The following is a 13270-nucleotide window of genomic DNA, read 5'->3' as shown; positions in this document are numbered from 1 at the left end:
CTATTTTAATAGGAGAGTATAGACATGACAGAAAACTATAAAGAACAGAGTAAAAGTACATTAAACATACTCTAAAAAATAGTTGAAAGGTCAGAATAATCATACTCACATAGCATTGTATTTCGTTAGTAATTCCAACATGTAACACATACATGGGACCGCCACTGTAGAGAGAGGGAGAACAGACTTTCACTAACTACTTGATAATGATAAAATTAATGAAACACATAATTAATGGAGTCCTAACTGGCTTTTTCTAAAGGAGGGACTAAAACAGAAGAAATTCTTTAACAAGGTGCATTTGTACCCTATTAAAGGAAAGGTATATGTATATGTTTTGGGTGTTTTTTAAATGCAGGAGGTCACTCGATTTGTTTAATCCAAGCACCTAGCAGAAACGTTTTTTAAATCATCCACAGCACTTTATTAATGAAACTTGAGAAATAAATGTAATAAGTGAGATCAAAAAGATGCAAGCAGACACGTTTATGTTCAGAAATTAACGAATTAGGTCAAAGAAAATGGGAAAATGTAGTTGTCATGCTTATATGAAATGTAGTTTTTGAAATGTAGTTAAATGAAAACATTTCGAGAAGTTTATTTTGAAATGCCTAACGGGATGTTGATTTTTTTTAATACTCCAGACTTTACGCCGCAACAATCAGCTCTTAGCATGGTTGCTAAATGTGCAAATCCTTGTAATTGGCACTTTGAAACTTACTTTTTGACTGCATTTGCAGTATTTGTGCTTGTTAGTATGAGGACCCTGAGGATGAACATCACGTCTTGATTTTATATGGTGTCGTGTCAAGATTTATTAATTGTTCCTTTTATAATTTTGGCGTGACATCACCCCTGTAAAGGAAATACATTGCTAGGTGGGTAACTGTCTGTTTGGTTTCTGAAACACTCTGACCAAAGTGCACTATTTATCGATTTATAAAGAGACTGCTTTTCTGGCCTGACATAGAAATGCTTCGGAAGAGAAAGAAGTTTACCTAGTAAGAGACAGACGATTAATTTCTTGTGACGGATGCTTATCACACATGTGTTTGATTATTTTAATGAAATGCAGCTGTTACAGAGCTAATGGAGTAGTAACATGCCAAATGCCATGTCTTCAAACTGCTTATTTAATTTACAAAAAGTAAGTAAAAGTATCCAATTTGCCACAAATTAACAGCAAGAAAAGCAGCCAATTACAAACAAAAACAGCTCGACCAGCTTACTAAAAATAACTTTCTGCGTTACACTGAACTTATTTAAGGCTTACGAGTTTTGTCGTGCTCATGACATGGTTTTATCTCGAGCTGGGGTTTATATGGTGTTACATGTGTGAACAAAGGGACTACTGTCATACGTGTATTCAATGAAGCGCCCAGCTTTTATCTGGTGATAATGTTATTACATGAGGGTTTCTTGTTGAGTTTGCCGCCGTAAATCAGAGACAGTCTGATATGTGTGTCTGGAATCAGACTGGTGGCAGCCGTGCATGTAGTTTGTAAGGTCCGTCTTTACTCCAGGTCGTTATTAGGAATGGGAATCGACAGCTGGTTTTCTACTCTCTAATCCGTAGACCTGCTTCATGACAAACATCTTGACTTTTCATTTCAGGGAAAGCTTATTTGTAATAATGATTCCTGAGTTCAGTAAGTGTTTCAGTAAGCCAGGTTGAAATGTGTGCTGTTAAAACAGCTGGCCGAGCTCAGCAGTGCTGTCTGTCTGACAGTTGTGTATTGCCAACGGTGAGGTTGAACTCAGAGTCACGTGCATATTTTGTACTGTCTGAAGACCCGGAGATAAGTAAAACCTATGTAGGTCACTGACATAGTAAAAATGTGGCTCCATTACAGACTCCTACAGATCAGTTTATTAGATAGATTAACAGGATGCATGTTACATATGTATTTGCATAGAAAAAAAATAACATCTCAGTCTTATAGGTTTGAATTTTTAAACACTTCTTTATTCTAAACAGTTTATTTCAGACCTGAATGTATTTTTCATGTGCTAAGTAACTGCTCTGTTAAGTGATCTTATTAGGTCTTCTTGATGCTGTAATGTCCTCCTCATAGCCACCGAACAGGTCTCTGGAGGCTAGAGCCACCTCCAGGAGACTGGAACACCCTTGAACTGGGTTTTGCACAAAGATCCAATCCTTGAAACATGTTTAACAAAATCATAGGTTTTGTTTTTACCCTTCAAGTTTTCAAAGATAATGTCATTTTTGCCAGTTAGTTCTCCCTGCCTGCACCTTTCTGTGTTCTCCTTGTGTTTGTGTGGGTGCTCCAGCTTCCTCCCCGAGTCATTTATGGGGTTAAGGCCAATCAGTGATCCTAACGTGGCCATCGGTGTGAATGTGAACATAAATGGGTTGTCAGCTTTTCTGTGTTAGCCTTGCAACATACTGGTGACCTGTGGCCCGATCACAGCTAGGATAGACTGATTACCTGTGAAAATAAACCAAAATGCAGATCTTCTCAAAAGCACAGCAAACGAGCACTGTTCATTTCCACAATCATCTAGATTTTTATTTTATTTTTTTGTCTGTCAAAGCCACAGGGAGACACTGGAAATAGGCAAATGACTTTATCTTGTACTTGCAGCCCAGCTAGTTGGTGATCCTCTCGAGGCTTGTAGTGCCGGATGGGGATGGATCCTCTGGGTGCTCGCTCCCAGTTTGTGGATATCCAGACTCTTCCCACATGGCAGCAGCAGCTGGACAATGACGGCGAGGAGAAACGGCTGGTCCGGAGCCACAGCATGCTCAGCCAGAGTTTCCCCTCACCCTTCCCCTACAGACCAGATATCAACCGCAAGATCATCCTCTTGTGAGTCATGCTGTTTCTTCACATTGTTGCTGCTCTGTAGAAATCTGTCTTTTTCATAAGAGGTCACAACGTCACCCACGGTTTCTTCCTACACAGTTAGTGAGTGCTTAACAAAGATAGACACAGAATCATATAGTCATTCAAGCAAAAATGTCACAATGAAATAACTAAAGTTTGAAAGTATATTTACCTTGTAGCTTTAACTGGTTTTGGTGGTCTATATGATGTATTTTTTGTAACTATGTCATACTAAATTTCTTCTTTTTTTAACACAGTGATGAAAATCTGCTCTTTGCAGTAAGATACAGCTGCTGTGTGTGTCATTGCTTTTGTGAAAGTGACCAGTCATACCGAAACTATCAGTAAATCAGATCAATGCCCACAAAAGTTTCACTTTTTACCTGTCAGAGTGTGTATTCCCACCCACCTTAACCAAAGAGAACCCAACTCACAGTGACTTTGAGCACTTGGCTGCTTAATCCAAACACACTTTTGGATGCATATCTGTGTATTCTGGTAATCGCTATCAATCATCTGTCATTTAAGCAAAGTGTGTGATCCTAGATACATCCTAAAAAAGGGCAGTAATATTAATGTATTGATATTAGCAGTATCATATAGTAGTAGTAGTAAATGCTGCTTGTGTGTCCATGTGCTCATACAAACCTGTTCAGAGTCCATAACCTCGTAAATCTTCTTTGTAGAGAAACGCATGACTATGTGGAGCCCGACTTGGCAGCAGTTTTTCTTTAGGAGCCTTGTTGTGGTGCCAGCCTTCCCCTGAGCAGTCATCAAGAGCACGCACATTCCTGCCACAATAGCATGACCAGGATTTGAGAGCAATTGACCCTCGAGCAGTGGTGCTTTTAACCCTTCCAGCAGCTAGAATGACAAAGGGGTCTATTTTTGAGCTAATATCAGAGGTTCCATATGACTACAGCTTAGATTTTCAGCCTTTCACTACTTTCTCAGACTTACTTTTAAACCCATGGTGGTTAAAAAGTAAAGTCCAAGCAAGATATCTGAAGGTATTGAAAGTCTTAATAGTGTCTCATTAAATAGATAAAGAGCTGTTGGCTCATTTCTTTTGACAGAAAGTCATTTATAGAGTAATTAAATAAAAATAATTCTATTTTATTTACTTTATGGTTGTTTTAAATGTCAGAGTCAATGTCATTGGACCTCAAAGCATCATCACGCTGAAGTTCTTCACAGAATCTTGTAGCAATGTTACTCTTCCTGTAAGTAATGTTTGTTGATTTATGTGATAGTCATGATATAACTCTGTCAATGTGTTGCTATTTTTATTGTTTTAAAATGAACTTGTGCTTTTCGTGGATACTCTGATAGCGCACACCTGGTACTATATGTTGTTAAATGACTTTGTTCATAAATGGGGAGAGGACGTTGCATTAGTTTGGGATATATCTGCTCTACGACTTAATACAGAAGCTAGCATTTGACAAAACAGGAACAGGGGATTCGCACGAGATCTGTTTCACTGTTGTTTGCAGGCATCCTGCTTGACTTGATTTGGTGACTCATCTGTAATTGAGCTAGGAGGAATGAGCTGAACAAAAAAATACACAACTCTTCCTCCGTGGTCCTGGTTGCTGAATATGTCTTGTGATCAAACACTGTCAACACATGCATTTCCTCATTGTTTTTTCCTAACACAACCTGAAGGGCTTCTGAACAAAGAGTTGACTTCAGGTATTAAAATAAGCATTAAAGTTTCGCCAAATGTCTTCAGGGTCTAATTGTTTGCAGTATGTTTGATCCCTCGATCACTGTTACTGTTAGAGGTAAAGAAAAAGTCTTTGGTTACCACTGGGCTGTTACTGGAGACTGGGGCCTGGTGATGACTGTCAATAAAAGTCACATAAAGCAACTTGGATAATGAACATCAGTAGAAGTACAATTGGGTGTTGAAATGTTCGGACAGTGGCACAGTTTTCATAATTTTAACTCTCTGTGTCAACACAATAGTTTTTAAAATGCAACAATAAAGTGCAGATTTTTAGCTTCTATTTCCAAGTGACTGTGCAAAAACATCATTCTCACAGTACTCAAATGGATGAGTTACCCAAATAATATTTTTTTTTAAAAACCCAGTGAATTAGTTTTTTCTTTTTGTTCTTTGTAAAAAGTTTCAAACCCACAGACATCACCAAATAGCAGATTTCCTCTTTCTGATCCTTTGATGTTGGCACTTCTGGAGCCTGTAGCGTGAAACACTTTCAACATACCCAGGATATCTTTGTTTCACTTATACTAATTCAGACCAAAAACAACGATAGACTAGCCTTCTGTTTAACCATGTAGCTACAACGGTGTTCCCAAAAGGGGTGATGTTGGAAACGTATGATGACTCAAACATGATTGTCCATACAAAATATTGTTAGAGAGAGATGAGATTAAAAATATAATGCATGCTATAGTCCAGTATACCTGCTCCAGTTAATGTGTATGTGTAGGACATACATACTGTACGGTGCTTTTATCCGATATTCGTAAAAGAAACCCTTCGGTGAATGTGCGCACATTAAACACTTTGACTGAAAATGCGTTATGTTATAAAAGTTTTCTTCAGCCGCATGAATTGAAGCTCAAAGTTTGCATTTAGATTGCATCTTTGTTTCATTGTAAATCTGTTGTAGCTGCTTACAGCATCAAACTATTCAAAAATTGCGTCCCTGTCCAAAACATTTCCACACCTAGAAAATACAGAATAACAAACTTATATAAAACATTGTTTTATGGCAAAAAAAAGTGGACAACATCTTTGGCAAAATGACATCACATTTTTTTTATACGCCATATCATTCGTATTTACTCTGTATAGTTTTAATAGATTGGTTTTTTTTGTTTTTGTTTTTCCCCCACAGTGTTGGTGACATTGCTCTGCTGAATTGCACCGCCGTCGTGAACACCAGCAACGAGTCGCTAAACGACAAGAACCCCACGTCTGACAGCATCCATCAGCTGGCAGGACCCGAGCTCCGAGACGAGCTGCTTAAACTCAAAGGTAGACATGGATGGTTAAACTGCTGAAATGAGCTTGATTTCACTTTGGTCTTCTCAGAGATATCACTGGGAGTGTTAAATATAACCAGTCACCTGATATCACGCTGGCACTACCGCTGGCACTCTAATACAGAGTAACTTTTATCAAGTCTCTACAGCTGCTGAAAGTACTGATAACACACAAATAAGTATGTTCTGGCTTCTTAATCGTGCAAATGAGATTGTTAGAGCTGAGATGAGATCTCTGATTCTGACTTTTCACCACCATTGTGCTTTTTTTTTTTTTTTAACTTTTTTTTGGCTTTTCAGACGTCCCAAGTACAAAAAAAGGTCTAGTTACTGGTGTTCACCCCGACACACTGGAAGTGTCTTTTCATCAAAAAACGCCACCTAAAAATATCTACATTATTATATATATATTGATGCTTTAAGATGCAGTATTTCAAGACGCTGGTGCTCAAAATAAAAACCTCTGTGTGGTTAGCATACCAGAAAATTTAATCAGCAAATTTAATTGTCAAAAGAAAACAGTTTTCTCTTTCATGAACTCAGTTGTCGGCTCTCTGATTCACATGTGTATTTGCTGGATCAACAGCCATGAGAGTTTATTTTTAACATGTAATAATAAATATAATAATCTTTTTGTGTGTTTGTGTCCAGGATGTCGCACCGGGGAGGCAAAGCTGACCAAGGGCTTCAACCTAGCAGCGCGGTTCATCATCCACACCGTGGGGCCAAAGTACAAAGCCAAATACAGGACGGCAGCAGAGAGTTCACTATACAGCTGCTACAGAAACATCATGCAGCTGGCTGCGTAAGAATCAGCAACTTATAATTCAGCCCACGTGCTAAACTTGGCAGTAATCGGACTTTCACAATTTTCATCTGTTTCATTCTCTGTCAGAAAGCACCAGCAAACAGTCACTGAATGAAAGTGACGGAGCTTTCCAGCTTTTCAGATTACAGAAACACTAATTTTAGAAAAGTTGGATCCATTTTAAAGGTTGATGGAAAAACATTAAATCCATCTGTAAAATATGAACTCATTGGATAAATTAAAAACAACCCCCCCCAAAAAACAGTGTTTCAGATTAAAATCCACAATTTCCTGATCAATATTTCACAGACCAGATTGTGCCGTTTCTGTCCTGATCTACTTGGTGATATAGATGTTTGCAGTATATGATGAAGTGGAGAGAGCAGTGATGATGATTTAAGGGAGAAGGCTGAACCCACTAAGACAAAAAAAAAGAAAGGAAAAAGTCAGACTGGCAAAATTTAAATAGTAGTACTGGAGGTCAAAGGAGCTTGCAAAGTGTGAAACTGGCTGATTGGGACCCACACCCAGTTTCACACCTTGGCTCAGGCGATTAGAGGATCATCAGGGGGTCCTTTTGTCCCTCTGTGGGGGGAAACTCCCACTAGGTTTATATCTGGGACTCTCCACCATTTGACCTTAGAACTGAAGAAGCTTCTCGGATGAGAGGTGAAACGTCTTCAAGTAACTTAAAGAAGTCCAGACGCTTTTCTTTGCAAGCTCCTTTGACTACAATGACCTGGATGACTGAGAACCTTCACAGACATAGTACTGGAGGTATTTAGTATTTTGTTTTTACCCCTCAGCTGTAAAAAGGCTGGTCAGAGATTGTTGTCACGCCTCCCTCAGGTGGGCAGGCAGCATGGACACCTGAGTTTGTGAATGCGATAAATCCAGAACATGGCAGGAGTTTTAAATGAATACCATACATGTATCTACTAAAAATCTTGGAGAAATTTGAATCTCAAACTCAAGGTCAGAGGACAAGTTTTCTGAAAATCGTGCAAATGCGATAACTCGCGTAGGTCACCTAGGACTTTCAAATTGATACCATAGGTTTGTCTACTAGAAAACTGAGGGGAAGCACTGACGGCTGCCAGCATTTTCTTTACATGGAATTACATTTTTACCTCCATCAAGGATGTTATGTTTTTGGTAGTGTATGTGTCATTCTGTTTATAAACACAACAGCTCAGTAAGTTCTGGATGAACTCTGAAAACTTTGTAGGTGTGTAGAGTGGGGTCCATAATAATCCCTTCAAATTTGTCTTAAATTTGTCTCCACCAAGATCTTCAAGGTCAACTCAATGACTTATTGATCAAAAACTGATGAAAAGCCCAAGAACTTCAAAACTACGATTGTTACAAGTTGGTGTTTATTGTCAGCATATAGAAAGTGCCAAATGAAGGTTTAAAATATCATGTCACATTTGACCTCTGACCTTTCTTCAAGGTCAATAGAGGGATCTGAAGGTGCTATATTGAACCATTGTTTGTACTGACAACATGTAGACATATTGGGAATGATGTATGTCACATTTGACACTGTATAGTCAGTGTGTACTGTAGATGTGATGTGCAGTATGTGAGACTGTATTTCTTCATTTTTCACCACAGAGAGCAGTCAATGGCATCAGTTGGCTTCTGTGTGGTGACCACAATCAAAAGAGGTTATCCTCTGGAGGATGCAACACACATTGCTTTGAGTAAGACACACAGACACACACAGGTTTTTATTGGAGTGACACTTATTTTAGTCATATTTTCTTATTTTTTTTATCTCTCTTTGTAAGTTTATCGGTGCAGCCCTCCACCAAAATCCCGATTCCTCATGTGACCCCTTTGGAAAATTGAACTCCCCAAGCTTGTAATCGGCCCAAATTCAAAACAGTGGAATTTAATCTAAGAGGTTAGATTGCCACCCTGAAATCACTCAGATCCACTCAAACAGAAGTCTTACTCACCTCTGGAGTTAAAGCTACTACTGGCTGTAAAATAACCACAAAAACTGAACTGAATGTAAGACTGGATATACACGGGTCATAGTTGAGTGTATTAGTTCAGTGAACACCCAAAGAGAACCATATGTGGCAAATATTCTGCTTGTTTGCAAAATGTTTGTTCAGGTTTGTTCACTTAAATACACGACTACAGGTCCGCACCACAGAAAAGGACGCATCTCAGTTGGTTTCATCCTCTTCTTAGTCTTAGAAAAATTGCAGTTCTCTGTAAACTACAGATTTGCTGTTATTTGTCTGTGTTATCTTGTAATAAACCAAAACAAATGTGTTTGTAGGGACAGTGCGGCGGTTCTTGGAGAATCATGGAAACAGCATAGAAACGGTGGTGTTTGCGGTTTCAGACACAGAGGAGGTTTGTGTGACTTCTTGTCTTTAGTTTAGACCAACAGGAAACACTGAACATGCATGTTCCTCTTATTTAAAACCAGCTGTATTAAGTTAGCCATGTGCATATTAATCACTAATATATTCATATTTGTGCTCTTTCAGTCTGTGTTCAAGAAGTTACTCCCTCTGTACTACCCACGCTCTGAGGGAGAAGAAAAGGCTTGCCTACCTCTCATCCCAGCTGACATCGGCAATTCTGAGGGTGAACCAGTGGTTCCAGAAAGACAGATCCGCATCACAGAGAAACCAGGAAGCATTGAAGGTGCAGCCTTCTTCTTCTTCTTCTTTTTTTTTCTTTCAATAATGTGATGAACAATTTCCTGAAATCGGAAAGGGACACACAACATGCTTCACTTTCATTTCAGTCGAAAAGAAACAAAACATTTCTTCCCTGTAGTTTGAATTTGTAGAATAAAAGCTTTTCTTTTCATTTGAAGGACTTAATTGTCAAGTTGAAATGGTCTGACCGAGCAGTCAGCCGTTTGGCTTTTTAGGCTGTCAGCCATTCATGTTGTTTGTCACTCACTCACCAACCGAACCATAAAACATCTGAGCTCAATCATTAAATACAGTGTGAAGATGACACTGGATAATGATTAACTTAGAGCTCAGGTTGTTTTTGTGAGTCAGTCAGACTGCATCTGCCTTCAGGCTCCTGAAGTGTCAGGACATGATTGTTTTATTTGTAGTAAAGCACTGACAGGACATGAGAATGGAGACGCCGTATAACCTGACGTAGAAGTATCGCAGACAGATTTTAACCAGCATAATGCCTCGTCACAATGATTGTCTCAAAGCCCTTGAACAAAAGTGTTCTCCTAAAAGAAAGAGTTTGATGTGATCAGCACACGACTATCAAACAAAGGAAGATTCGAGAAACTTTCAGAATTCTAAATAGGGAAACTGTTTTGAAGCACATCAAAGCTTTTCTAGTCTCCCAACATTTTTATTTGTCCTCTAGCTAAATGCAGACCAAGTAGTCTTTATTGAAAGTAATCGAGGCCCAACAGTTCTGTAGAAATAGCAAAATAATAAAAACAAAAAGGACAAACAGAAATTTTGAGTTTTTAAACCCTCCACATAAACTGGATTTTGTATGACCTCTTTAGTTTACCTCAACTAAGCCTTTGCTTGCACCCTAAATGTTAGGTTTTGGTGAAGAGGCCTGTGAAAGTAACACCAGCCCATGTGTTAGTGAGTGTTTGTGGTTTCCATTTTGAGCCTCTTGCCTCCATTGACCTCAAGTGTGGTGCCTGCTGGCCTGATGCTTCAAAGCATCGACATGTGGCTTTGGGGTGTTGATCCAAAGCAAGCAGGCTGCCTGCGAGTGAAACCCAATAACAACAGGCTGATGTATACACACTGACAGATGCACATGTCCGTTTGGATGTTGATAAAATGCACAGACATGCATGCAGCAGCGCATGTGGTCTTGGAGAAACAAGGAATGAAACAGACTTGAACTCGAGCCTGGAATCTGTCAGCTGAGTTTATGACTTCATAGCAGCGCTTTCACACACACGTGTAACGGCATCCTTGCAGATGAATTGGAATCTGTGTAATAAAATAAATACGGACAAACAAGCAAACCCATGAGAATGTTGCTGCATTTATAATTTGCTAAAACTTGTACACAGATAGTGTTTTGAGGGGAAACGATCGTTTAAAAAAGCCAGAGTTAACTGGATTAATGATTTTTTGTAAGTAGTATCGGATACAAGTTCAGCATTTCATTACGATGTCTTATCTGTTGGCTTGTCTAGATGAATGTGAAGAGGACAGCCTGGAGTTGGATCTGGGTCAGGTTGGGACTCACGCCTTCGCCCGGATGGAGGGCGACGTAGACAAACAGCGGAAACTGATTTTACAGGGACAGATGTCTGAGGCAGCCATGCAGAAGCAACACCAGAGAAAGTAAGAGTCCAACCAAACTGTGAGATAACTCGATGATGCTTTCAAATGTTTTTCTTTAAATAAATGTAATGACATAATACTTCAAGTGTTTTCCACTTGTATTAACATTGACGTTGCCTGTATTAAAGTTTTCACGTGCAAAATCAAGTGCAGTATTTTCTTCAGTTACTAAACTGTAAATAAGTACAATTTGAATTACTCTATTTATGAAGTATTTCTATCTAATGTTGTTTCAGTTTGCACTGTAAGTGTTTGTCACTTAAAATTTTACTGAAACATTTCTGAACGGCTACGTTTTGGCTGCTTTCATGATCACACTTAAAGTTCTTTTTAGTTTTTTTGGGTTTTTTATAGGTTTTTAGTAGATGTTTTGGCAGTAATTTACAGAGGCAGTAGTTATAGCATGTGTGTAACCGCTAATTGTTGCATATATTTAAGATACTCTTTCTGTTTTAATCCTGCAGCTACGGTCGCTGGCTGTGTCGAGCGAGAGCAGAGGACCTGTCAGACATCGCCGCGCTGAAAGCGTTGTACCAAACTGGTAGGTGTTTGAGCATGGGACGTGCATATTAGATCTTTGAAGGAGTCTTTCAACGTCTGAATGTAGATCTGAAACAAAACCAGGAACCAAAAGACAGTTTTCAGACATGTGTATTGTAAGGGTGCTCGCCTGAGAGTTTCTGTTTCGCCTCTGCATGAAGAGCGAAGGCAATTCATCCTCTCTAAGGCACAATTGACTGTCATCACCAGTAGGAGGCAGTGTTGTTGCACACAGTCCAGGACAAGGTTGAGCACCAATTAGCTCAGCCGATGTCAAGTGAGGCAAAGGTTGAACCTATTTGAACTTTCAGGCCGTGTTTTGAGGTGGGTACATTTAAGCTTTAACATTAAATATATAGTTTTAAATTAAATATTCTTTAATTTAAAACTATATATTTAATGTATTTTACTTGTATCACAAGAAAAGTCTTTCCAAAAAAAATGTTCTTTATGTTGTTGACTGTCTTAGGGAAATATGCAAAAGAAACATTTTACATTTTTTAGTGATGCTACATAAGTAGAAGGTCTGTATGCATTCAAGTAAGAAACAAAGGCTGTCATACAGCCACTAATGCACATTACAGTTGGAGTGTTTTATCCAAAAGTCAGCTTTCCAAATCACTGCAGATTACAAGCAAAAAGTCCAGATCATAATCACAGAGGCTGAACTGCTGTAAAACTAACTATTACTCAGTGTTGGCCAGATGACCTCTGTAGGCAGAGGGCCAAACACAGACTGTATCTCCACACTTCTCACTTACTACATCTGCAGCTCTGTTTCAGTACTGTGATACTATATTTAAATTAATACAAAATTGCAGGGTCTGAGTGTCTTTACACTTTACTGTGTATTTGTCCAGGCGTGGATATATGTGGCAGGACGGTGATGGTCGTGGTTGGACGAAACATCCCCGTGACCCTCATTGACCTTGAAAAGGTAACGTGTGCCAATATGTCAAAGTGAAGCACTTTTAGTGATCTTAGTCATGTCGGACCTCACCGTAACAGATGGTGCAGATTTATTTTTTTGTGTACTCGTAATAATGCAATACGTGTGAGCAAGCACAGGTCACATTGATCTGCTTTTAACCTTGTTCACTGCACGTTTGATTTTACTCCTCAGTACCTGTTGCAAAATACAATATATCTGTTTTTAAATAGGAAAAGCTGCAACTATAAAAGAAAATGTATCAGATGTGGGTGATCTGGTTTTTAACAGAACTGTAAGTAAATAAATACTTACAGTAATCCTGTGTCTTTGTTTCCTCTGCCCGTGTGCTGTAGGCGCTGTTGTACTTCATCCATGTAATGGACCACATCACAGTGAAGGAGTATGTTATGGTTTACTTTCACACGCTGACCGGAGAGCATAACCATCTGGACACTGACTTCCTGAAGAAACTCTACGACATCGTTGACGTCAAGTCAGTCTGACATTTTACTCACCTGATTACACTGAGCCTGTGGCTAATCTAAACCTTGACCTAAAGGCATGACTGCAATTTTTTTAAGTATTTGCCTTCCATCTTTTAAATTAAAACATGTCAATATGAAGTGGAAGAGAACATTGAATAGATAAGGCATTAACTTAGTTCCAGTTTTTGTCTTATTCCTCTGGCATTGAGTCACTGAGTAAGAACAGTCTGCTTCAGCTTTCCATTTATCCAGAACTGTTGTCATCTGGGTTTACAACATACAGGGAGTGCAGAATTATTAGGCAAGTTGTATTTTTG

The 13270-nt window shown here is 38.9% G+C and overlaps 1 protein-coding gene across 2 annotated transcripts in view; it reads left to right on the top strand.

Moving 5' to 3' along the window:
- Positions 1–625: 625 nt before the first annotated feature.
- gdap2 (ganglioside induced differentiation associated protein 2) overlaps positions 626–13270 on the top strand; it is a 28883-nt gene continuing 16238 nt past the window's right edge. Inside the window, exons 1-11 of one of the 2 annotated variants that reach the window (XM_040034724.1) lie at positions 626–878; positions 2607–2831; positions 5720–5859; positions 6519–6672; positions 8293–8381; positions 8972–9048; positions 9186–9345; positions 10847–10997; positions 11462–11538; positions 12398–12474; positions 12822–12961. In XM_040034724.1, coding sequence (XP_039890658.1) covers positions 2647–2831; positions 5720–5859; positions 6519–6672; positions 8293–8381; positions 8972–9048; positions 9186–9345; positions 10847–10997; positions 11462–11538; positions 12398–12474; positions 12822–12961 — 1250 coding nt within the window. In that variant the 5' untranslated portion in view covers positions 626–878; positions 2607–2646. Of the gene's footprint in view, positions 879–1037; positions 1148–2606; positions 2832–5719; positions 5860–6518; positions 6673–8292; positions 8382–8971; positions 9049–9185; positions 9346–10846; positions 10998–11461; positions 11539–12397; positions 12475–12821; positions 12962–13270 lie in introns of those variants that run through there. The other variant, XM_040034725.1, reaches the window with a different exon arrangement.

The sequence above is a fragment of the Simochromis diagramma genome, unplaced genomic scaffold (assembly GCF_900408965.1).
Source record: "Simochromis diagramma unplaced genomic scaffold, fSimDia1.1 OVJJ01000091.1, whole genome shotgun sequence".
NCBI lineage: Eukaryota > Metazoa > Chordata > Actinopteri > Cichliformes > Cichlidae > Simochromis > Simochromis diagramma.
This window is presented reverse-complemented; position numbering and strand designations above follow the sequence as displayed.